At 42.3% G+C, this 27276-nt stretch overlaps 1 protein-coding gene and 1 non-coding gene across 4 annotated transcripts in view; both read right to left on the minus strand.

The window, feature by feature from the left end:
• The window catches only part of CNOT10 (CCR4-NOT transcription complex subunit 10), a 64261-nt gene extending 54641 nt beyond the window's left edge, over positions 1 to 9620 (minus strand). For 2 of the 3 annotated variants that reach the window (XM_032649523.1, XM_032649525.1), the window contains exon 1: positions 9325 to 9620. In XM_032649523.1, the coding sequence (XP_032505414.1) occupies positions 9325 to 9346 (22 nt within the window). In that variant the 5' untranslated portion in view covers positions 9347 to 9620. The remainder of the gene's footprint in view (positions 1 to 9324) is intronic. The other variant, XM_032649524.1, reaches the window with a different exon arrangement.
• Positions 9621 to 20281: 10661 nt separating this feature from the next.
• TRNAR-CCG lies at positions 20282 to 20354 on the minus strand. Its single transcript has one exon. It is a non-coding gene; the product is annotated as a tRNA-Arg (tRNA).
• Between the last annotated feature and the right edge of the window lie 6922 nt (positions 20355 to 27276).

Genomic DNA, 27276 nt, shown 5'->3' on the forward strand with positions numbered 1-27276 from the left:
ATTTTGCCTATTAAAAACTTTTTTCCAAAAACCATCAGGGAGTTTGGGTTTTTTAAATACAAGCTACCCAATCTCCTTGTTTGGCCCTGCAGTAAACCTTTCCCTGCTCCAAACTCTGACATTTCGGTTTGTTTGGCCTCACTGTGCTTCAGGCACATAAACTTGCATTTGACAACACTTGTTTAAATTTTTATAATTTACATGGGTTACTTTTTTTTTTAAGTTTTATTTTTAAATGCCTGCCTAAAACTAATACAAGGTTTTAGAATTCAGATAAGGGGTTACCTCCAGTAGTCTAGTGACTGCAAGATGCATGGGGTGGAGAGTGGGGGGTGCTTCTGGGTGTGTGAGAATTCATTAAACTGTATGTACACTTATGATGTGAGCACTTTTTGATAACTGCCTAGAAACCTGTTTTCCAGGATCATTTCAACGAATGAGTCCTCAGTAGAGCTGACTTTGGGAAGCCCTGGCCTGGCACATATAAGCAGTAAGCAAAGACCCCCAATTTCCCTCTGTCAAGATGACATCATGGTACAATGAAAACATACGTCTTGGAATCAGTCATATCTTCAGTCTGGTCTCCCCTTCACCATCTAACTCTCTTAACTAGATATTAGCTTCCTTTCCCCTTTCCTTTTGACAGAACTAAGGATTCCATTGTGTTTGTTTTTTTATAAAATACTTATTTCTGCACTTTAAACATACAAATAAACCATGAAATTAGATTTAGTGTGAACAGCTCCATAGATGACTGCAAAACCCCTATTATTACAATACTCTTGAGAATCACCGCTTACACTTAGAAACAAAATATAACCTGTGCTTAAGTGAACTTATCTAAGACTTAGATCTGCCCTACAAAAAAAGGTATTCTGGTATTTGGGGTTTTTTGGGGTGTTTTTGTTTTTTTAGAGGTAAATTTTATTCACAGTGTTTTTTAAAAAATATTTATTTTATTTATTTATTTTTGCCTGCGTTGGGTCTCAGTTGCAGCATGCGAGATATTTATTGTGGTATGTGGGATCTTTCACTGCAGCACGTGAGCTCCTCTCTAGTTGTGGTGTGCGGGTTTTCTTTTCTCTAGTTGTGGTGCACGGCCTCTAGGGTGCATGAGCTCTGTAGTTGTGGCGCGGGCTCCAGAGCACGAGTGCTCTGTAGTTTGAGGCACACAGGCTCTCTAGTTGAGGTGTGCAGGCTCAGTAGTTGTGGCACATGGGCTTAGTTGCCCCACGGCATGTGGGATCTTAGTTCCCCGACCAGGGATCAAACCTGTGTCCCTTGCATTGCAGGATGGATTCTTTACCACTGGACCACCAGCGAAGTCCCTGGCATTGGGGCTTATTAGAAGTGTTACCTCTGATAATTAAAGTTAGATAAATTAGTATTGCATTTCCACTTTTGCATACAAATAAATAAGAATTGATTCGTAACAGGGAGGACAAAAACTAATAGTTTAACAGTTTAAACCAGTGAGAGAGCTCACTGGTTTAAGAGGACCCTGTCAAACAGCTTTTTCTTTAGAAAGCCAGTAACAGTGAGTTACTGTTAACTCAACTGTTTACACAATGCACCTGCTTTGCAAAACTTTCAGGTGCACAATGACAGTAAGGACCATTTTCTTTAAAATGTGTAAAAATGGGGACACAGGATTTCAGGACCCCAGAAAGCCAGGTATGAGTTTAGATTGAGACAGAACCTCAACTCTAGGTATATTCACCGTAAAATTTTAACAATGAACGTAAATACTTTGAAATTTTTTAGGAAACCTAAAGTGTTTAAAAACTCTCTCCCCTCATAAAGAAGTACACTAAATTTAAACCAAATGCCCAAAATTCTTAGTTTGCCATCAAGTTATCTCCATAGCTTCTTCTAAAATATAGCCTCTCTAAATTAGATGACATTCTTTAATGGGACTTCTTGGCCCAACTGTCATTTATAAATTGTGATTATAAATACAAGGCAGAGGGAAACATCCAACAATTCACCAAGGCACTGAAGAGTTTAAGCTTCTACTTCCTACCAGAAGCAGACTGGCTTATGTGGCCACTGCTATCATTATTCTCTAGGAACTGTAAAAGTCTCCTAAAATCTTCCAAATAAGGAAAGAAGCCAACTTTAATAAGCTAGACTCTAAGGATGACAAGAGTCTCTGAAATAGACATTTTAGAGAACTGAGCTCAGTAAACAGCCTTTTTACATGTTAACCAGCTATTATTTTACCTACATTCTTTTACTTCAAGATAAAACTACCGGGGAAAAAAACCCACTCCAGTAGGATTACTATTCCTATTTTCCTTATCTTTCTGCACTTTTCAAGTTTTCTGCAAGGAACAGGTATTATTTTGACAATCAGTCTTTAAAACATTCATTTTCTTCATAACTACTGACTTCTTACCAGAAAGAGGCTGCACGTAATTCCACGTGTCTTTATTTGTCCGAAAATAGTCTCTATTGCCAATTGAAAGAGTATATGACCGTTCATCCACAAGCCTGACCTTCCTTCTACTCTGGCCTAATGAACAGCACTGACCGTCTAGGCGAACAGAGCTCTTCCGCGCACAGACTTTGATGCTTTTTAAGCCAACGGGCTTCATTTCTAACCAATTAGGTTTAAACTAAGTAGAAAAGAAACACACTGCTTTTCCAAAACTGGAAAAAGTCAGTTAACGGAAAGCCCAGACACATTCCAACACAGAATGTTAACAATTCAAATCTGATTGGAGGGGCTTCCCTGGCGGCGCAGTGGTTGAGAGTCCGCCTGCCGATATAGGGGACATGGGTCCGTGCGCCGGTCCGGGAAGATCCCACATGCCGTGGAGCTGCTAGGCCCGTGAGCCATGGCTGCTGAGACTGCGCGTCCGGAGCCTGTGCTCCGCAACGGGAGAGGCCACGACAGTGAGAGGCCCGCGTACAGCAAAAAAAAAAAAAAAAAAAAAAATCTGATTGGAGGGGCTTCCCTGGTGGCACAGTGGTTAAGAATCCGCCTACCAATGTGGGGGACATGGTTTTGAGCCCTGGTCCGGGAAGATCTCACGTGCCGGGGAGCAGCTAGGCCTGTGCGTCACAACTACTGAGCATGTGCTCTAGAGCCCGTGAGCCACGACTACTGAGCCTGTGAGCCACAACTACTGAAGCCCACGCTCCACAACGAGAAGCCACCGCAATGAGAAGCCCACACCCCACAATGAAGAGTAGCCCCCTCTCGCTGCAACTAGAGAAAGCAACGCACAGCAAGGAAGACCCAACACAGCCAAAAATAAATAAATAAAACAAATAAATTTATTTTAAAAAATCTGATTGGAGGATCTTCCACACAAGCTACACTTTTCAAAATACAGCTCCAATGATGTTCAAGAAAAGAAAAATTTCCCCAAAGTAAAAGAAATGCAGGCCTAAGGAAATCTACTGCTACTCTCGCAAAATAGCGTTGATGCCTTTGTGAAGGAAAAGTTTAAATGAGGATGCCATTTCAAAGAAAAAGAATTCAGGTTTACTAAAGCCACCATCCAGCTAATGTTCACACACCTCACGTTTGGTTTTCTATCACATGACAAAGTACACCTGCCTTAGCAAAGCCCTACATACAATGGCTGATTTCTCCACAGCTCAGAGGACTAACATGTGACCAGCAATGCTATAGACTTGAGCACCCTGTCCAGCAGTGCAGAAACAAAGAACAGAATACCAAGCTTCAAGAATATCAGCACACTTTGGGAAAGACAGGCAAAGCAGAACGCTACCAGTGCTGATGACTGTTTTTATTTTCATAAATAGTAGTTTAAAAAAATAGTAGTTTTTATGCATGGAGAAGAGATTTACTCCAGTTTTCAAATATTAACAGTTATTAATTTACAAGTTCAGAATGACTAGATTTTCCTCAAACTTTTACATTTAACGTCGACTTCTTACTCTATTTGGAGTTTTCATTTTAAAGGGCCATGATGAATGTTTGATTTCATTTACACCTTCAAACAAAATTATAACCACCTTAAGTAATTTAATATATTCCATTTTAACTACAACCTTAAAACATTTTTTTTTTTTTTTGCGGTACGCCGGCCGCTCACTGCTGTGGCCTCTCCCGTTGCGGAGCACAGGCTCCGGACGCGCAGGCTCCGGACGCGCAGGCTCAGTGGCCATGGCTCACGGGCCCAGCCGCTCCGCGGCATGTGGGATCTTCCCAGACCGGGGCACGAACCCGTGTCCCTTGCATCGGCAGGCGGACTCTCAACCACTGCACCACCAGGGAAGCCCCCTTAAAACATTTTAAGTACAACCTTTGACTTAAAAAGACAAAATTTCTGAGAATTCAAATAACTTATAAATCTAAAAAATTAAGCTTACTGAAAACAGTGACTCTTTAATGTCCATGCAATAACATAGTAAGGCCTCAACTTATATTCACAAATATAAATCAGTTATTCATTTTAAATTGGAATCATAAGACTCTAAATTCTTAAACACTAAAAACACCTAAAATACCCAATGTAGAGACTTCTCTGGTGGCGCAGTGGTTAAGAATCTGCCTGCCAATGCAGGGAACATGGGTTTGAGCCCCGGTCCAGGAAGATCCCACATGCTACAGAGCAACTGGGCCTGTGCACCACAACTACTGAGGCTGCTCTCTAGCGCCCGTGAGCCACAGCTACTGAGCCCACGTGCCTAGAGCCCGTGCTCTGCAACAAGAGAAGCCACTGCAATGAGAAGCCTGCATATTGCAGAGTAGTCTCTGCTCTCTGCAACTAGAGAAAGCCTGCATGCAGCAACGAAGACCCAATGCAGCTAAAACTAAATAAATAAATAAATTTATAAAAAAATAAAATACCCAACGTAGGTCACTTAGAGAAGATACTTTATGTACAGACTCCATTAACTATACTTCAATTTTAAAAATGCACAGATTCTTTACTGGACCTTGAAAAAAAGCAAATGGCAAGACAGTATTGCACAGTTTATTTCCTCATTTGCACGTGTGTGTGTGTATGTATATATATATATATATATGTATATATACACACACATATATTTTTTAGTCGATGTAAGCTTGGGTAGGCATAGAAAAAGTCTGGAAGAACACACAAACTCAGTATTATTTACCTGGACAGTGAGACTGGGTAGGTAGAAGTGATAGAGGACTTCATGTTTTTTACCTCATACAGTTAATAACGATAAAAAGGTTGGGGTGTTTTAAATAAAATAAAAATATCCTTAACTTAAAGTTTTCCCATTTTGTTTGTTCTTCCTACCATTTTTTTTTTTGTGCAGTACACAGGCCTCTCACTGTTGTGGCCTCTCCCGTTGCGGAGCACAGGCTCCGGACGCGCAGGCTCAGCGGCCATGGCTCACAGGCCCAGCCGCTCCGCGGCATGTGGGATCTTCCCGCACCGGGGCACAAACCCATGTCCCCTGAATCGGCAGGCGGACTCTCAACTACTGCGCCACCAGGGAAGCCCCTTCCTACCATTTTTACAGTCATTCTGGCTCAAAATTTCAAAGCCATCTTCAAGTACTCTTCTCCCGATTTCATATTACTCATCTGGTCCTGTCTTTCCCATATTCATAATGTCATCAACTTTTTCCTATTAAGCCTACTACTGCCATCCTCATAGTCCAAATTCTCAGATAAATTCAAATCTAGGATTTTGCATCCTAACTCCAGCCACTTTCTCCTTTCAAATAACTATCAAAAGTAAAGTCAAATAAATCACCCTAAAATATTGCTGGTGTTTCACACCACTTTTATGTTACATAGGGACATGAACCTTAGGACTTTCAACTGCCCCTTCAATGTTTATCTTTGAATCATAAAGGGAGGATGGGATCAGGGTGGATGGGAACCCCCTCCCTTTATGATTTGGTTGAAATACAAATCAGGGTGTGAGAACTGCTGGCTGATCAATCACTAAGAAGCCACGTAACCTAGAAGCACAGGTAAATTCTCCAGTAGGTGAGTCTTGACCAGCTGGAAACAGGAAATGGGAGAAAGCTGGACAAATAAATCATCCCTTCTTTCTCTCTCATATGGACTATTCTGAAGTGTAATTTCTCCTCGAAAACCTTACAGAAAAGTCCCATATGCAAATGACCTGCTACGTCTCTTCACAGGTCACGATGGAACAGTAGCTAGGGCTGTAATGTAGTTCATCTTCCTTTGCCTTCCTTCCTTCTCTCCCTCACCTTCACTATCCTGGGCTTGCACCTTCCAAACAGTGAACGCCTTAATCAGGTTCTGCTTCCCAGAGGGTGTGGGCTAAAACACACACCTCACCTCAGCTGATCCTCACAAGCTGTAACCTGGGGAGGTAAATAGATTATTAGGACCCCCATTTTACAAATGAAGAAACTGAGGCTTAATTCAGAACCTTTCCCAAGGAGCAAGGACATTGTTCAAACATCACCTCTAAGAGAGCCCTTCCTTCTCTAACCAATCCACTCAAAGTAGGGTCCCTGCTCTCAGTTATCCTCTATCCTTTTACTCATTTTTTCTTTTCTTCACAATATTTATCACAGCTTGAAATCCGAATTATTTCTTACTTTGTTTACATGTTTATCTGCCTTTCTTACTACATTACAAGCTCCTCATGGACAGAGACTTCGCAGTGTCTGGCAGAGCAGGCTATTGGTGAATATTTAATGAATAAATTAATATCACAACATTAGCTGGTCTCAGCTAGTTTCTGAGCTTCCAGTCTTGTTTCATTTAAATCCATCCTTGGACTTCCCTGGTGGTCCAGTGGTTAAGACTCCACGCTTCCACTGCAGGGGGCACAGGTTTGATCCCTGATCGGGGAACTAAGATCTAAAGGCTGAGAGGTGAGGCCAAAAAAAAAAAAAAAAAAAAAAAAATCCATTCTCTACCACAGTCAGTGTGATCAGGTCACTTACCTCCTTAAATCCTTTCATGGGCCTCTTTCTTACCTAATGAAGAACAAGCTCCATGAAAAGGGTCTTGGGCTCAGGAGCTCAGACTTGAAGCAGCATATAAACTAGATTTTGAATGAGAAGCATGTTCACCAGATAGAGAAGAGAAAGAAGCGCATTACTGCTCAGAAACTCAAAAGAACATGATACTTTCTAAGAATCACTTCTGGTGTGAAGAGCTAGATGTGATGATATAGAAGTATCAGATGGAAAAAGATTGTGAAGAGCCTCATAAATGACATTAAGGAGTGAGGATCTGATGCACAAAAAATGGCACAGTTTTAGAAAGTTTATAGGCAAGGAATGGTATGATCTAAATAGTGTTTTAGAAATAAAGTGAAAACGAAGCAATGAGAATGGACTGGATAGGAAGAGACAAAACCATTCAGAAGGATGCTCAATGTGAAACAGACCACATCAAGAGATAAAGGCCAGATGTATATGTATAGCTGATTCACTTTGCTGTACAGCAGAAACTAACACAACACTGTAAAGTAACTATACTCCAATTTTTTTTAAAAAAAGAGAGAGATAAAGGCCAGAACAACAGCACTTGAAATGGGGATGGAGAGGAGGAGCGGAGAGATTCATGGGGCCACACTATACACTCATCTACTTAATACAAATTCAACCTTATTTTCTAGGTAGGAAGTTTCCTACACTGTGGCCTATAAGCTTAAACCAATCAAAGAAAGGCCCCAAATCACTCTGGACCTTATTCTTCTACTACATATATTACATAGCTCTTCCCAAATGGGAGTGCCACTATAATAGGGCTGACTCTAACAGACTGAATAGCAGGTCTTCAAAAGCAGGGAGTGTGTCATATCCATTTCTTTAATATCCAAGGCAGTGCCTGGCACTCAATTTTTATGAACGAATGAATGAATAAGTAGAAGAATGCTTTATGACTGAGGTAGGACTTGAAAACAACATAGGTTTTAGGCCTAAAAAGGTCATTCCAGGCAAGTGCAATGGTATGGGTGAATAGAAATGGTAAACCTGGGGGAGAGACAATGTCCTAAACTAAGATGGAATATGTTGGTCCTCTTGGTCCAGCCTTGCAGAGGCCATGCTTATTCCCTGCCTGGAACTTTCTCCCACCCACCCCTCCTCATTCCGTATGGCTCACCGCTTCATTTTGTTGGGGTGTCTGCTCAAATATCACCTCACCAGAGGCTTTCCCTGACCAGCCTACCTAAAATTCTCTAGTGCCCTCTAAAGGTTTAGCCTCACTTTCTAAACCTTTTCTCTTGTTTTTCTTCTTAGTAGATTACTGAAGAGATGCTCTGACAATTTCATTCATCTGTACCTATATTAGGCTTGGCTCACTTTAATTTCAAATCAAGTTCATCAGTTATTGAGATCAGGACCTAATAAAAGAATTACAGAACATTGAGATTTTCTTTTCCTTTTTTTTTTTGCGGTACGCGGGCCTCTCACTGTTGTGGCCTCTCCCGATGAGGAGCCCAGGCTCCGGAAGCGCAGGCTCAGCGGCCATGGCTCACGGGCCCAGCCGCTCCGCAGCATGTGGGATCTTCCCGGACCGGGGTACGAACCCGTGTCCCCTGCATCGGCAGGCGCACTCTCAACCACTGCGCCACCAGAGAAGCCCTCTTTTCCTTTTTTAAAAAAATTAATTTTACTGTAAAAAGTCTAACTGTTGACCACTTCTAAGTCCTGTCATTTAAGTTCCATCCAACAAAACCTGGATGGATGCCACAGAGAACATTATTTTCTTACAGGAAATATACGCCAGACCGTCCCAGAGTAGGCAGGAAAGAATTTTATATTCTTCAATGGAGAAGATTCTAGGAATGGAGCAGTAATCCATAAAGAAAATCGTCGAGATTAAACTTAAGGGGAAAAGAGGTTCTAAACGCAAGATATTATAGAGAGCACAGCTCGAAGTGAGACACAATAATGTTATGCCTATTTCAATAAGTTGTTTTTACAAAGCTAATTACACAAGTCGTCGCTGACCATAGGCAGGCTGATGCGGCCGAAACCACCCAGATGAGTCCTAGCCCGAGCCGGGGGCATCAAGGTAGCCGCATCTCCGGGGTTAACTTTCCTTGTTCTGCCTTCGTCAGTGGGAAGTCGAAAAGTCTGTGAAGCGGCCACCTAGATTTAAGCTTTTTAAATCTGAAATATTCCGGAGAGCCGGGCAAAGGCCAGAAGCGGCTTCATACTGCTCTTGGTAAGAAACTATCGGACCTTGGGCCCAAAGACACAGTAGCGACGGCCAAGGGAGGGGATGGGGGAGAGAAATGCACGCCCCAATTAGAGTCGCCCCGGAGTCCCCATCCCTCGTCCCCACCCGGGGCCCCGCCACCGCAGCATAAGGTCTGCCCGCCCCCGCGGGTCCCGCCGCCCCAGCGCGCGAGGCGCGCGTCTCACCTGCAGGCTTGTCTGCGGCCATTTTCCCGCCTCGGCTCGGGTCTTTCCCCGCAGGTGGCGTGGCCTCCACTCCAGCTGCCCGGCTTACCGCTATCCTGGACCTCGGAGGACGACCCTGCGCCCACTCCGGCTCCGGGCCCCTGGGTTCCGGCCTGGGGAGTGGGCAGACGGCGGGCTGAGGAAGTGACGAAGACTAGTTTGCGTCGTCTAGCAACAGCAGCAGCGTCTCCGCCCCAGGCGGTGCCTCTACCTCCAGCCACGCACGGTTTCCGCCCCGCCGCGTCCCCTGACACACTACTTCCGGGGGCCTTGGCCGGCGTGGGAACTGCGGCTGGCCCCGCCCCACGCTGGCGTCCCCGGCGGCCCGCCCCCTGCGGCGTGAGCGCTCGCGCCCGGCCGGACGTGCGCTCACCCGCGCGTCTGCGCGTGTGTTGGGTGGGCGGGGTGGGAGGTGCGGGCCGCTGCTGTGTGCTTATCCTGGTTAGAATTCTCGAGTATCCGAGCTCTTGTCCCTCATTTTACATAAAACCACAGTAACTGCACCTGACATCTATATGGTAAGCATTGAGCCTTGCACTTGGCTTGTACACTTTTAATGATTTCTCTCAGCTCTGTGAGAAGGCACAGTTGCGATTCCCCGTTTGAAAACAAAACGAAACATTTTATTGTAGAGGTTTTAGATTTACAGGAAAATTGCAAAATGATACATGGAGCTCTTGTATACTCTTCACCTAGTTCCCCCTGTTGTGATCATCTTGAATAATTATTACATTACTGTGGTACATCCGTCACATCTAAGAAACAACTTTGGTTGGTACATTACTATTAACTAAATTCAACATTTAAAAAAATGAAAAAAACTTTTTTCAGTCAATGTCGCTTTTCTGTTCCAGGATCTTGTCCAAGATACCACATTAAATTATTCATGTCTCCTTAGGCTTTTTTTTTTTTTTTTTTGCGCTCTGCTGCACCGCTTGCAGAATCGCAGAATCTTTAGTTCTCCGACCAGGGATTGAACCTGGGCCAGCATCCAAGTCCTAACCACTGGACCGCTAGGGAATTCCCTCCTTAGGCTATTCTCGTCTGTAATCACTTCTCAGATTTTCCTTGTTCCTGATGACTTTAACAGCTTTGCAGAATACTGGTCAAGATTATTATTATTATTTTTTTTTTTGCGGTACGCGGGCTCACTGCTCTCACTGCTGTGGCCTCTCCCGTCGCGGAGCACAGGCTCCGGACGCGCAGGCTCAGCGACCATAGCTCACAGGCCCAGCCGCTCCGCGACATGTGGGATCTTCCCGGACCGGGTCACGAAACCGTGTCCCCTGCATCGGCAGGCGGACTCTCAACAACTGCGCCACCAGGGAAGCCCTGGTCAAGATTTTTGAAGAATGGACCTGGATTTGGGTGTATCCAGTGTTTATCATGGTTTAGACTAGGGTTACAGGTTTTTAGGAGAAAGACCACGGAGGTGACCTGCCATTCTCATCACATCAAATCAAGAGTACGAGCTAACAGAATGACTTACTGATGATGTTGACCTTGATCACCTGGCTCAGGTAGTGTTTGCCAGGCTTCTCTGCTCTTAAGTCACCTCCACACACTACTCTTTGGAATCATTAAATGTAGCTCACAGTCGAATGGTGGGGAGTGTTAAGCTCTGCCTCCTGCCATGGGGGGTCTGTGCATAAATTATATTCTCTAAGGGAGATTCGTCTCTTCTCCATTTAGTTACTTATTCAATTATATATTTATGTCTGTATGGACTTATGTATGTTTTTTAAATTGAAGTATAGTTGATTTACAATGTTGTGTTAGTTTCTGGTGTACAGAAAAGTGATTCAGTTATCCATATATTTATTCTTTTTCATATTCTTTTCCATTATGTTTTATTACATGATGTTGAATATAGTTCCCTGTGCTATACAGTAGGGCCTTGCTGTTTGTCTATTTTATACATAGTAGTTTGTATCTGCTAATCCCAAACTCCTAATTTATCCCTCCTCTGCTATCCCCTTTGGTAACCATAACTTTGTTTTCTATGTCTGTGAGTATGTTTCTGTTTTGTAAATAACTTCATTTATATCATATTTTAGATTCCACATATAGTGATATCATATGATATTTGTCTTTCTCTCTCTGACTCACTTCACTTAATATGACAATCTCTAGGTCCATCGATGTTGCTGCAAATGGCATTATTTCATTCTTTTTATGGCTGAATATTATTCCATCGCATATATACACCACATCTTCTTTACATGGACATTTATTTTATATTGTGGTTATAATCCAATACTACATTATTTCGTTGCTCAAATTGTTTCAGCTTTGCTAATTGGAAACCTTTTCAGGTTTGCTCCTATGTCCCTTTGACATGGTTGCTCATGTTTTAAAAAAACCTTCTAAAAAATTCATATTAACATATACACAGAAAATGCACAAAGCATAAGCACAGTTTTTTGAATTTTCATCAACTAAACATATCTACATAACTAGCACCCAGAGGAAGGACAACACATTACCCGCATGCAGGAGCCCCCTTTATGTCTCCTCCCATCCCTGCCCAAGGGTAGTTACTAACCGATGGCTAACACCATTGGATTGAGTTTTAAACTCAATAAAAGTGGATCACAATATATTTTCTTTAGAGTCTAGCTTCTTTTGCTCAACCTTACAAGATTCATCCGTGTCATTGAGTGAAATTAGTTTCTCATTGTTATGTAATGTTGCATTATGAGAATGTACTGTAATTTGTGTATTCATTTTTTTGTTGAGTATTTGGGTATTTTGTCTATATTGAATAAGCCCAATATGAATATTCTAGTATGTCTTTTTTATTTTTATTATTTTTTTTTTTTGGCAGTTCACGGGCCTCTCACTGCTGTGGCCTCTCCCATTGCGGAGCACAGGCTCCGGACGCGCAGGCTCAGCGGCCATGGCTCACGGGCCCAGCCGCTCCGCGGCATGTGGGATCGTCCCGGACCGGGGCACGAACCCGTGTCCCCTGCATCGGCAGGCGGACTCTCAACCACTGCGCCACCAGGGAAGCCCTAGTATGTCTTTTGATGAGTATGTCAGAGCCCACATAAAAAGACACCTGCAGTGTTTACTGATCTAGCCACTGTAAGGAGCCTCTCAATAAAAAAGGAATTAAAAGGAAATTGAGAGAATTTGGGCTTTTGCTGGATGATTTTAAAGAGGAATTAGGGAAGTTGAGGGGTTGGCAGTTTTGGATTGGAGGCAGTCAGGAAACAGACAATTCAGTGATTGAGTCTTAGTTTTTATCCACTAGTTTTTATCTAGGAGGCAGGAGGATTAAAGCAAGGCTAGAGAGTTGTCATTGGTCAAGGAGCTGCATCAGTCATGTTAGAAGAAGGAGGTGTTCCCTCATTTTTGTGCTTATGGAGGGCTTCATTTCTGTCTTGTCCCAAACACAATTATGGTGTAACCTTCTCTGAACATGTTCATATTCTGTGAGTGTAGTGTATGTCCTGCTGGGAGTGTTCTGCTAGAAGAATTGTTTTTCTCTTAAGTCTCCAGGCTTGTCAGCAGAGCCATTTTTCACTTTCTCACATGTGGTCCCACCTCTTGGACGTTATCCATTTCACGGATATGGAAAATGAGGTGTTAACCCACTTTCCCAAGTAACAAGACTAGCAAACAACTATTATCTTAACTGTTACATTCAGCTTTAAAGGTTCTAGAATTCGCCTATGTGGAAAACGTCTTGGGTCTCTTCTCTCACCTTTCCATATTGGCAGCTCTCCCTTGTTTACAGGGAGGGAGAAGAGTTAATTCAGACGTGGGAGGTGTGGGACTTCCCCAGTGGCGCATTGATTAAGAATCCGCCTGCCAATGCAGGGGACACGGGTTCGAACCCTGGTCCGGGAAGATCCTGCATACCGCAGAGCAACTAAGCCCGTGCACCACAATTACTGAAGCGTGTGGGCCTAGATCCCTTGCTCTGCAACAAGAGAAGCCCCTGAAATGAGAAGCCCATGCACTGCAACAAAGAGTAGTCCCCTCTCGCCGCAACTAGAGGAAGCCCACACGCAGCAACAAAGACCCAACGCAGCCAAAAATAAATAGATAAATAAATAAAAATTTATTAAAAAAAAAAAGTGGGAGGTTAAAAAATCTCAGTGGGACTCTGCTTGGTCACCAGCCATGGCGAGTCAGTTCGCATCCAGCTAGTGATGGTACCAGCTAGTGATGGTACCACTGTGTACCCACAGTGCCTCAAACCCGATGTGGTCCTTGCCACTTGTGGAAGATTGTCTCCAAGAATGGTTGTCACCAGTCCCTCCCATCCCAATGTGAACATTGCTGCTCTTCCCCTCGCTTTGAATATGAGTTGTGACTTGCTCCAACCAACAGAATGCAGAAGTGATGCTGAGCCAGTTTTGGTTCTAGCCCTTGAAAGGCATGGCAGTGTCCACTTTTCCTCCCTTGTACTCAGCTACCATGCTGTAAGGCTATAAGGCTGTCCTGCTGGAGTGAGACCATGAGAAGGGGAGCCAAGATGTCCCAAGTGACAACCAGCACCAAGGTTCCAGACATAAGAATGAAGCCTTCTTGAACCTTCTAGCCCAATCCAGCTGCCAGCTCAATGCAGTCACATGAGTGATCCTAGCTAACATCATATGAAGCAGAAAAACTGCTCAGGGGCTTCCCTGGTGGTGCAGTGGTTGGGAGTCCACCTGCCAGTGCAGGGGATACAGGTTCGATCCGTGGTCCGGGAGGATCCCACGTGCTGCAGAGCAACTAAGCCCGTGCACCACAACTACGGAGCCCACGTGCTGCAGCTACTGAAGCCCGCGCACCTAGAACCTGTGCTCCACAACAAGAGAAGCCACCATAATGAGAAGTAGCCCCCACTGGCCAGAACTAGAGAAAGCCTGCACACAGCAATGATGACCCAATGCAGCCAAAAAAAAAAAAAGAAAAGAAAAGAAAAACTGCTCAGTCAACCCCCAGAATGGTGAAAAATAATAAGTTATTGTTATTGGACAATGACTAATTTAAAAAATTGAGATATGAGCACATACCATGCAATTCACCATTTTAAAGTATATAATTCCATGGTTTTTAGTATATTCACAAAGTTGTGCAGACATTACCAATATCTAATTCTGTGTCGAACCAGCAAGGTAGAGTGGGGTTTTTTGGGGTTTTTTTTTTTGGCCATACCTTGTGACATGCAGGATCTTTCCCCACCAGGGATCAAACCGGTGCCCCCTGCCGTGGAAGCATGGAGTCTTAACCACTGGACCACCGGTCCTGTTTTTTGTTTTTTTGTTTTTTTTAATGACTCATTGGTGCCTTCTCCTTGAGGACATTTCCAATTTACAAGTGAAGAAAAAAATATGTATGTTAAACATATTTTTATTACTCTCTAAAACCTGAATTCAGAAAGATTATTCAACTATAAATAATGGGAAAATTGAGTAGTTAAAATTTTATCATCATCATGATGAGATATTTCAGAACACAGAAAAGTACAGATATATTATGACAAGTTTATTTACCACTCAGATTTGACAAATGTCAACGTTCACCACATTTGCTTCAGATCTTTCTTTTGAAAACCGTTACTGGTACAGATGAGTCCAATTTATATTCCCTTCCTGATTGCATTTCCCTTACTCTCTTCCCAGAGGTAGCCACTTCTTTGAAGATGGTATGTGTCCTTGTAGTCCATGTTTAAAACATGATATACCCATAAACAACATTTATTATTATTCATTCAACTTTAAATATCATACTGACAGTGTCATTCTGAAACTTGCTTTTTAATTTCTTTTATTTAAAAAAATTAAAAAGGGACTTCCCTGGTGGTGCAGTGGTTAAGACTCTGCACTCCCAATGCAGGGGGCCTGGGTTTGATCCCTGGTCAGGGAACTAGATCCCGTATGCCGCAACTAAGAGCCTGCATACTGCAATTAAAAGATACTGCACATGGCAACAAAGATCCCGTGTGCTGCAGCTAAGACCTGGCACAGCCAAATAAGTAAGTAAATAAATAAATATTTTAAAAATAAAATAAAATGTTTTAAAATAATTTTTAAATTAAAAAAAAATTTTTTTTTTGCCACACCATGAAGCTTGTGGGATCTTAGTTCCCCAACCAGGATTGAACCCGGGCCACGGCAGTGAAAGCGCCAAGTCCTAACCCCTGGACTGCCTGGGAATTCCCTGAAACTTGCTTTTTCAACTCAATGCTACATTTTTGAGATTGAAATATATATTCATAATATATAATATTCATTTTAAATATATAATATATTTATATAAACATTATAAATGTATTATATATATATTAAACAACATATATAGTTTATAGTATTCCATTAAATGATGATCACTTAAGTATACTTTTGTAGCATGATCCCTACATAGAAGTCTCATAGGGACTTCCCTGGCAGTTCAGTGGTTAAGACTCTGCACTTCCAACGCACAGGGCTTGGGTTCAGTCCTGGTCGGGGAACTAAGATCCCACATGCCTCGCAGTGCAGCTAAAAAAGAAAAGTCTCATAAATAATAAAGGCATTAAATATCTCACTGATGAGAAATCTGCAGGTAGACTGTTCCATTGCTAAGTCAGTGACTCAGCAGTGTCAAGATGCAGTTGGGCATCCCTGGAGTTCTATCTTCCTCTTGTGGTCCCAAGATAATGGCCATAGCTCTGAGCACCATACCCTTGCCTGTCGCGGTATCCAAAGGAAGTGGAGGAAGGGGGAAAAGAATTTTCCTTTTCCAGCCTTATTCTCTAACAAATAGGTACCACATTTCATCAAACCCAAGATCCTATCAATTTACTACTAAAAATAAAGAGTGCTGACAATTAAACTGACTTAATGCTTTCTTATCCCTTAGAATTTATGTTTAAATAAATAGCTCTTCGAGACCTAGACATAAAATTTTTTAAATTATATATTACTCCTGAGTATACAAAACAAGAAAATAGAAATGAACTAAATTGTTTAAGGTATTTTCAGAACGTTTTCCCGCCAGAGTTCCACTCTAGATTACTTTTCAATTCAGTGCCTTCCCTGTCTGTGTTCATCACCCTCTGTGCCCTCAGGAACACTGGCGGGACAGCAGTCTCCTCACAGAATCACCACTGTTGTCTCAAGAAGGCCCATTCTGCAGGTTTCAGTTCTGGCACTTTCTGGATCTTACCAGAAGTCACGAATGGTAGGTTTTCAGATCGTTTGCACACACGTGGGGAACGACAATCACACCATAGCAGCCATCTGACAGAGATTGTGAGAATCCTGATAATTTCAGAAACAAAAGAGTGTGTGTCTTAGAATCAATGAAGTACAGTGAATCTTTCTCAGAAGTCTCTCACCAAAATCTCCCCTTAGTTCTCCTCGGTGAAGTTGGTAGCCTGCCCACCACTGGATCAATTACTGGCAAAAGAGATTCCAACTTATGCCTTGGATTCATCACAATGCATCCATAAAACATTTATGTGGGGGATAAGTAAAATCAGGATTTTATTAAACAGGAGGAGCAGGAACGGACTGCTGAAAGGACAGTCCCTTATCACTTTATCACTGTTTTTCTCTTATTGACAGACTCATTTCCAATTTTCATTTTACAAACACAGCTGCAGAACCACCCTTGGACATGTGCACTGTTACCAGAGCTTCTCTAGGATACATACTATAAGGTGGAATTTATTTGAAAGTATAACGAATCCTATGTGTCTATCCCCTAGCTTCATTTCGTCATAGACTTATTTCATCTCCCCTGTCCCCTTCTTATGTTTTTGTTGCTGGAATATTTTAAAGCAAGTCCCAGACATCATACCATTCACTTCTAAACACTTCAGTATGCACCCCAAAAGGAATATCCAAAATATTTTCTTGCATAACCACAATGCCATTATCACATCTAACACAATTCAAAATAATTCCTTAATATCATTCAATTACCAAGCCATACTCAAATTTCCTCTATTGTATAAAAATACTCTTTCTGTAATTTCTGTTTAGAATCAGGATCAAACAAGATCTCTTTTATTTGGTTATGTCTCTTGTGTTTCTTATAAGTCTTTTAAGTCCTATGTTTCTCTTAATCTAGAACAGTCCCCTACCCTTTTATTTTTTCTTTCATTGACTGGTTGATGAAATTAGAGTCCAATATAAGATCCCTCCTTTGAGATCTGGTATATTGCTTCCTTGTGGACTACATCCTTTATGCTCAATATTTCCTGTGGACTGGAGATCAGCTTTAAAGGCTTGATTATATTATGATTCAAAAAAACTTTTCCCTGAGAATCTTTCCTAGGTGGTGCTGTGTACTTTTTGCATCACTGTCTGGAGGCAGGTTATACTTTCTGTCTCATTTTTGGTGACATTAAGATTGATCCTTGGGTTCAGATAGTGACAGTCTGATTTTTTTTTTTTTTTGCTGCGTTGGGTCTTCATTGCTGTGCGCAGGCTTTTCTCTAGTTGGGGCGAACGGGGGGCTACTCTTCGTTGCGGTGCACGGGTTTCTCATTGTAGTGGCTTCTCTTGTTGCAGAGCACGGGCTCTAGGCATGTGGGCTTCAGTAGTTGCAGCACCTGGGCTCAGTAGTTGTGGCACACGGGCTTAGTTGCTCTGTGGCATGTGGGATCTTCCCGGACCAGGGCTTGAACCCGTGTCCCCTGCATTGGCAGGTGGATTGTTAACCACTGCACCACCAGGGAAGTCCCTGACAGTCTGATTTTTATACATTTCCTACCAGCCTTTCTCCTAGTGGTTTCTGAAGCACTAATCCTCACTGCCTTAATCAGTTATTTCACTAATAGTTGAAACAATTTTCGACTTTCAACACTCCTGCCTCCGTTAACTAGAATCAGGGCTGAGAGCCTCCGTGAATTTTATACACTAGGCATCTCCCTTGCCTTACCTTAGTCCTAGCCCTAGCTAGAATTCTTCTGCAGTGAAAAACTTTCCCTTGTCCACAGTGATATTTGGTTACACTGAAATTCAGTTTATATCAGAAAGGTAGGATGAATGCTTAGTTCTTTCCCCTATAATTATTGATGTTCCGAGGAGTAAGTTGATGTCCCAACAATCTCTAGGACTATTTCTTTTCTAAAAAATTGTTCTGAACTCATATATTTTTTATATGTTCGATATGTTTTAATCAACTGCAGTCCTTAATCTTTTTGAAATTAAAGTCCTGTGTGGACTTCCCTGGTGGTGCAGTGGTTAAAAATCCGCCTGCCAACGCAGGGGACACAGGTTCGAGCCCTGGTCGGGGAAGATCCCACATGCCACGGAGCAGCTAAACCTGTGCACCACAACTACTGAACCTGTGCTCTAGAGCCCGTGAGCCACAAATACTGAGCCCGAGTGACACAACTACTGAAGCCTGTGCGCCTAGAGTCCGTGCTCCACGACAGGAGAAGCCACCGCAATGAGAAACCCGCGCACCGCACAGAAGAGTAGCCCCCGCTTGCAGCAACTAGAGAAAAGCCTGCGTGCAGCAAAGAAGACCCAATGCAGCCAAAAATTAAAAAAAAAAAAAAAAAAAAAAGGCATTCTCAGAGAACTGTAGCCCTATCCTCACCTGCACTTCCCATTCCCATTATCTTCTCTTTTTACCCTTTTCCACCCACCCACCCCTGGTAATCAACTTCTTAAGTTCCTGAGAACTTCAGTTACCACCCCCCACCTTTTAGAAATATGTAAAATGTGAACATTTCTGAAGTAGAGACTCTTAGTCACCTACCCCAGATGAGTTCATCTTCCAAAGTCATACAGTCAGTGGTGGGGGGAGGGATAAAGTGGGAAATTGGTATTGACATATACATACTGATATGTATAAAATATATAACTAAAAAGGACCTACTGTATAGCACAGGGAACTCTGCTTAATACTATGTAATGACCTGTATGGGAATAGAATTTTAAAAAAGAGTGGATATTTGTGTATGTATAACTGATTCACTTTGCTGAACAGCAGAAGGTAACACAACATTGTAAATCAACTATAGTCCAATAAAAAAAATAAAGCATTGAATATTTTTAAAAAGTCATACAATCTATAATTTTCACTCATCAAATGCTCCCTTCTCCTACTCTCCCTGGCAGCTAGGTGTAGTCACAGGACTACTGCTTTAAAAGGTTTTTACATGTCTTCTTTTTCTCTTTTTTCTTTTTCTTCCAATTCTCCATCCTGCTGCCTAGAATGTAAATGTGATGGCTGGAACTCTAACAGCTATCTTAGATCTTGAAGCCAAGAGTCCAAGGGATAGAGGAGTGGAAAGCTTAAAGAGCTTGCATTCCTGATGATATCATAGACGCTCCATACCAGTTCCAGACTGCATTTGTGTGTGTGTTGCATGCAAGGCTTATTCATTGTTTTTTGGTTTTTAAAAAAATTTATTTATTTTATTTATTTATTTTTGGCTGCGTTGGGTCTTTGTTGCTGCACACAGGCTTTCTCTAGTTGCGGCGAGTGGGGGCTACTCTTTGTTGCGGTGGGCAGGCTTCTCATTGTGGTGGCTTCTCTTGTTGCAGAGCACAGGCTCTAGGCACGCGGGCTTCGGTACTTGTGGCAAGTGGGCTCTGTAGTTGTGGCTCGCGGGCTCTAGAGCACAGGCTCAGTAGTTGTGGCGCACAGGCTTAGTTGTTCCATGGCATGTGGGATCTTCCCGGCAAGGGCTTGAACCCTTGTTCCCTGCATTGGCAGGCAGATTCTTAACCACTGCACCACCAGGGAAGCCCCTATTCATTGTTAATTTGGGTGTTCTATCACATAAAACTGAAACTAATCTTTTTTTTATTAATTTATTTATTTGCTTGTGCCGGGTCTTAGTTGTGGCAAGTGAGCTCCTTATTTGCAGCTCTTGGGCTCCTTAGTTGCAGCTCGAGGGCTCCTTAGTTGCGGCATGCAGGCTCCTTAATTCTGGCATGCGAACTCTTAGTTGCAGCATGCATGTGGGATCTAGTTCCCTGACCAGGGATCGAACCTGGGCCCCCTGCATTCGGAGCGCAGAGTCTTAACCACTGCGCCACCAGGGAAGTCCCTGAAACTAATCTTAACTGCTTCAGTTTCTAAATGAAATTAAGCAAATAGATCTGATTTTATTTTTGCTTGTGTCATTTAAATTTATTATTTCATTATTTATGGTCCCACGTAAATCCTGTAATAACTCAGAATGAAAACCATAAGTTTGCATTAGAAATTTTGGTATTGTGATGTCGTCAGGGCTAATACTGATATATGGTTAGTGTTCATGTGTATGGTTATGCTGGTTGTTTACAGATGACTCCAGTACTGAATGAAAAGTGCCTATGCCATATTTGCTACTAAATATTTCAAAAATCACCCCAAATAAGAATTGCATTCACTGATTTGCACATTTAACAAATAGTTATGGAATGTACTGTGCTGAAGTGTCAATTCAATGGAGAATGAAAATGAACACAGACCGTCTATTTACAAACCAATAAGGCTATAGATATTAACGAAGAGTCATATGTATGTATATACATTTGATTGTATATATTTGTTATGATATAATAATATGTTAATATGCAGATGGGAACATCTGAGTCTCCAGGGTCACATTCAGCCTCCAGGAAGCTCAACTGACCCCTCCTGGGCCCAGACTGCTGTGTGTATGTATCAACCTGGTATGTGCTGGGCCAGGTGGCCCTCACCAGTCCTGGGGCTAAACACTATGGGGTTTCACTGTGGGGCACCATTTACGTACCCTCAGCATGGCTGATCATCACCCTGCCCAACCTCAGGTAAGCCGCCTGGTCTACAAAGTTCCTGAACTCAGAGTTGTGGACACAGGACGTGGCTCAGTGCATTGGAGTCTCTGGGATCGTCTAGCAGATCCTTAGACCAGATGAACGGCCTGGCTGCCTGCATACAGGTTCAAAAGCTAGAAGCGTCTTTCACCATCCATTCTTGGGAAATGCCTCTTACAACCTTTGCCCATTTCCACAGCCACTGCTGCACCTTTTCCAAGACCTCATCATACTAAGCCTCAGAATTGGCCTTGGACATGGCCTTCATGGTCCCCGACTCTCTACACACCTCCCACATATGTGGCTCTCATTACATGTGTATTAGCGTGAGTTTAGACCTTTGGGATTGGTGTACATACCTACATCCCTAACTTGAAAACATAAATTTCCCACATCTGCCAGGTGACATCCCATTACAAGTTATACATTTAGGCTCAGCATTTCAAGACTGCTTGCTTTGAGAATATGTGATCTGACCAAGATAGTACCTCCCTTTGGACTGTCAAGTTTGAACATGGTGGGTCCAGTTCCAATATGAATTTCAAGAGCTTGACTGAATGATATACACAAGTAACCATATAGAGAGACTGGTTGTGATCTCTCACTCTGCTCCTCCATTCAGTCTGTATCTGTTGAAAGGATGTATCTGTTGCATGGATTAGCCACTGTCTTTATACAGAAACGTCTCCTCTATGACTTGTTTCTCTCCGGAGTACCGGAGACCCTGGTGCCCGCCAATCTCAAGTCTCTCTTCCTCAGTCCAGCTTGCTTAGTCTCACAGCTTTGCCAACTGGGAGTATGTCTTCCACCTTTGCCCTTTCATTTATCAATAAAACAGGAGGAAGAACAATAGGGCCACAAATCCCTTTCCTTAGGCAGTACAAGGAGGCCAAGGCCATGCTATTTATAGCAAGTAATGCAAACGGAAATAAATCAAGATATTTTCTCCTGTGGGTAACTATGTTCTGGCTCCTGGCTACTGTTTAACTTCCTTTGGTGATTGTAGCCGTATTTTATAAACCCTGCCAGCAGCTGGACCTTGCTCAACTGCAGCAAGTGCTGGGAAATCAGACCCAGCTCTCTCTATATACACCTTGTCCTGTGCACTTGCAAACGGACAAGGCTTGCTATCTGATTTCCTGTCCTGACAATTTTGCTTTACTTCATGTCCCTACCATTAAAAAAATTTTTTTTAATTGAAGTATAGTTGATTTACAATATTATATTAGTTTCACGTGTATAATATAGTGATTTGAAATTTTTATAGCTTATACTCTATTTAAAGTTATTATAAAATACTGGCTATATTCCCTGTGCTATACAATATATCCTTGTGGTTTATGTATTTTATAAATAGTAGTTTGTATCTCTTAATCTCTTACCCCTTGTTGTCTCCCTCCCTCTCACCTCTCCCCACTGGTAAACCACTAGTTTGTTCTCTGTATCTGTGAGTCTGCTTCTGTTTAGTTATATTGATGTGTTTGTTTTTTTTTTTTTTTTTTTTTTTTTTTTTTTTTTTATGCGTTACGCGGGCCTCTCACTGTTGTGGCCTCTCCCGTTGCGGAGGACAGGCTCCGGACGCGCAGGCTCAGCGGCCATGGCTCACGGGCCCAGCCGCTCCGCGGCATGTGGGATCCTCCCAGACCGGGGCACGAACCCGTGTCCCCTGCATCGGCAGGCGGACTCTCAACCACTGCGCCACCAGGGAAGCCCGATGTGTTTGTTTTATTTTTTAGATTTCACATATACGTGATGACATACAGTATTTGTCTTTCTCTGTCTGACTTATTTCACTGAGCATAATGTCCTCCAGATCCATTCATGTTGTTGCAAATGGCAGAAATTCATTCTTTTTTATGGCTGAGTAGTATTCTATTGTATATATATATATACCAGATCTTCTTTACCAATTCATCTGTTTATAGACACTTGTGTTGCTTCCATATCTTGGCTATACTGCTGCTATGAACATTGGGGTGCACGTATCTTTTCGAATTAGTGTTTTCATTTTTTTTGGATATATACTTAGGAGTGGAATTGCTGGATCGTATGGTAGTTCTTATTTATTTATTTATTTAGGCCGCACTGTGCGGCATGCAGGATCTTAGTTCCCTGACCAGGGATCGAACCCATGTCCCCTGCAGTGGAAGTTCGGAGTCTTAACCACTGGACTGCCAGGGAAGTCCCTGGTAGTTATATTTTTAGCTTTTGAGGAACCTCCATGCTGTTTTCCGCAGTGGCTGCACCAATTTACATTCCCACCAACAGTGTACAAGATTTTCAAGTTTATTGTACATCCTTGCCAACATTTGTTATTTATGGTCTTTTTGATGATAGCTGTTCTGACAGGTATGAGGTGATATCTCATTGTGGTTTTGATTTGCATTCCACGTCCCTACCATTCTTGATTTCAGCCCACAGTATGTGTCAAGGCTCTGTTTGTACTGTACACTGGCCACTCTGTGAAGGACTTTGCCCCCAGCAGGGTATTATAGGAGGCAGAGGACTTTAAAGTAGGGAAAGGGGAGGGAAGGATTGACAGGTCAGTTTCAGTGAGAGGTAGCAGTCCTGCTAACAACTGTGGGCAACCCCTGCTGGTTTGTATTCTGTTTAACTATTTTGAGAGAAAACAGAAAGTGAGAAACCAGCAAGGTGTGAAAAGATACTGAGGGCTAACCTACTTTTGGTTTGTGGGATTAAAAACAATTCTCGTTTTCTGATCATAAACCTCAGGTTTATCTGTAGATAGTAATTCATATACACAATGCAGCAACGATATAAGGTTTTGGCTTTATCCAGAGTTGGCAAATAAAATGACAGTGGTTGAGCTTAGCTATGTGAAGTCACCAGGCAAACTAGACAGTCACCCTGACCCAGGGTAAGATGGAGGCTGGTTAATTGATGATATTAGGAAATGAAAAGGAAGAGGTCAATGGGAGGGGTTAGAGTCCATGTAGAAATAAACGAGCACAGTGACAGAAGGAGGCTATGAGAAGGTCAGAAGCACAGGTCCAGCACTGTCTGGAGAAGCCAGTGCTTCCAACATGATTGCCCTTCTTTGTGGCAAATATATTATAATGACTGCTATTTTCATCGAGTCTTCCTTTTCTTTTTCCTTTTAAAAATCATTTATTGGGCTTCCCTGGTGGCGCAGTGGTTGAGAGTCCGCCTGCCGATGCAGGGGACGCGGGTTCGTGCCCCGGTCCGAAAAGATCCCGCGTGCCGCGGAGCGGCTGGGCCCGTGAGCCATGGCCGCTGAGCCTGCGCGTCCGGAGCCTGTGCTCCACAACGGGAGAGGCCACAACAGTGAGAGGCCCACGTACCGCAAAAAAAACCAAAACAACAACAACAACAACAACAACAAAATATATATATATCAGGGACCCAGCAGCTCCGCGGCACGCGGGATCTTTTCGGACCAGGGCACGAACCCGCGTCCCCTGCATCGGCAGGCGGACTCTCAACCACTGCGCCACCAGGGAAGCCCCTAATTATTTTTATTGAGGCATAATTTTTTTAAATTAAAAACATTTTTTTAAAAATTTTTGGCTGCACGGCACAGCTTGTAGGATCTTAGTTCCCCAACCAGGGATTGAACCTGGGCCACGGCAGTGAAAGCGCCAGGTCCTAACCACTGGACCACCAGGGAACTCCACTGAGGCATAGTTGATTTACGATATTAAATAAGTTTCAGGTGTACAACATAGTGATTCACAATTTTTACAGGTTACGTTCCATTTACAGTTATTATAGAATATTGGCTATGTTCCCTGTGCTGTACGATATATCCTTGAAGCTTATTTATTTTAAACGCAGTAGTTTGTATCTCTTAATCCCCATACCTGTATCTTGCCCCTCCCCCCTTCCCTCTCTCCACTGGTAACCACTAGTTCGTTCTCCATATCTGCGAGTCTGTTTGGGCCTCCTTTTCTTTATCTGTGAAATAAGGAGGTTAAACTAGACAATGTAGGGGAAACCGTGAAAATCATTGAAATGGAGCAAAATGATTACTGGGTGTCTTCAGTGGAAAAATAGGCAGACACTATCTGAACACACCCTGCTGGGTCATCTAATTCTATGGAGTATCTGTGCCTTTTCTTGTCTTTGAGCTCTTTTGTAAATTCATAAATTGTAGATAACTGATGGCAATGCAAATGATTCTTGTCCATAGGCATGCAAGTAAAGTTTGATAGGTGGAAATGCAATTGAATTCTTTCTTTCCCCACGTTCTTACAATTGTGTATCAATTTGTAAGTTCATTATTACCAATTGCTTATATATGTGGTTCTTTGTATTATCCTTTGACCCAGTTATAATATCTTATTAGTCCTCTAATTTGTTAACGAGTTAAATAAAATCTTTGACCTATTATTATTTTATATTTTGATGAGTGTCACGATTTTACCGTGTTTAAAAAACTATCCTTTACAACAATTGCTCAAAAATCCAATGATCACAAAACTATTTGGTAGAAAACCATAGTTTTTTTAGGAGGATACTGTGGTGAAAGTGATGAATTGCTTCCAAAATTGCTTAATTTAGCCTGTGGTTATAATTATACACCAGAAAGATATAGATTAAAAAGATCAAATGCTTGCTATACACCTGAAACTAACACAACATTGTAAATCAACTATACTTCAATTTTTAAAAAAAGATCAAATACTAGAGAGTAATGGATTTACCAAATACCCCAGGTGTATGCCTGAGTCATGTAGAAGCTAATTGGTTCAAGGTGTTTTCTGAACAGAAATTTTATTGGCCAGGCTTGTACCTGAGATCATTCAGAGTAGAGACTCTTCCAGCCTTTGCCTCGGCTATACTTTGGTAAGTATGCCTTTGTCATGTGCCATCTATGTCCACTTGGGGCTTTCTGTTGACAGAAGCAGCTACAGCTTACTACACTGGGGTGGTTTCAAGCAAGACCATTGTGCAAGAAATGATAGTGGAGTAAGATTTGGGGTGGGCAGCCTTGAGAGGAAATGTACATATGGGAGAAGGAATTCTGAAGGGATCTTCACAAATCAGTCAACACGTGTACAGATCTATCTGTAATCCAGGTATGAGCTTTTTCTTTATCCAAACCTGGTCCTAGGAAACTCTCCACGAGGTCATGGTGTGGCTTGATGGAGGGGCGGCAATGCAACAGGAGTGGGTGTCAAAGGAGAAATAGGTGTTGAATAAGTCCTAGCCATACACGTATACACCTTGCGTATGCCTTTTAGACCTGCTCCAATCTGCTCTCGTGTGTACGTGTACCACCACCATCTGAGGATGCAATGCTGCTGCACACACCTGACCTCATGGCTTGGCAGGTCAGAGAGCACCCAGTCTATAGAGTTACCAGATTTCTCACAGCCAAGCATCTGGTCCTATCAGGGCTTAGTAACAAACCAGAAACTTTTTCTCAAAAGTAGAATAGTTAATAGCAGAAGAGGGCATGTCTTTGCTCCAAAATTGTACCTATTTAGACTATGATTTTCCTACTGGGGCTTTGTCTGGTACTTTTATTTACCAAAAACATTCAAGTGCTACGCTGTGTCAAAAGGCCCAAGTGGCAGGGTGGCTTGTACTGCAGCCTGGATTCACTGCAGTTTTATTGCTCTGGGACCCCACTTAAAACTGGCTTCTTTAAGGCAAGTGGTCTGGAGCAGCACATTCAAAGGTGGTATAATTTTGCCTTCAAAATCCAAAGAAGCTAAAACTATAAAACTCTTAGTAGAAAACATGGGTATAAATCTTTGTGACCTTGGATTAGGCAATGGTGTCTTACATAGATATGTGGTTTAAGATATGATACTTAAAGCACAGCAACCAAAGAAAAAACAGATACGTTGGACTTCATCAAAATTAAAAACTTTTGTGCATCAAAAGACACTATCAAGAAAATTAAAAGATCACTCACAGAGTGGGAGGAAATATTTGCAATTACGTATCTGGTAAAAGTCTAGTATCCAGAATATAAAAAGAACTCTTACAACTCAACCATAAAACCATATGTTCCCATATGGGAACATATGTATATGTATAACTGATTCACTTTGTTATAAAGCAGAAACTAACACACCATTGTAAAGCAATTATACCCCAATAAAGATGTTAAATAAAAAAGACAACCCAATTTAAAAATGGACAAAGGATCTGAACAGAAGTTCCTCCAAAGATATCCAAATGGCCAATAAGC

This window comes from Phocoena sinus, chromosome 11 (assembly GCF_008692025.1).
Source record: "Phocoena sinus isolate mPhoSin1 chromosome 11, mPhoSin1.pri, whole genome shotgun sequence".
NCBI lineage: Eukaryota > Metazoa > Chordata > Mammalia > Artiodactyla > Phocoenidae > Phocoena > Phocoena sinus.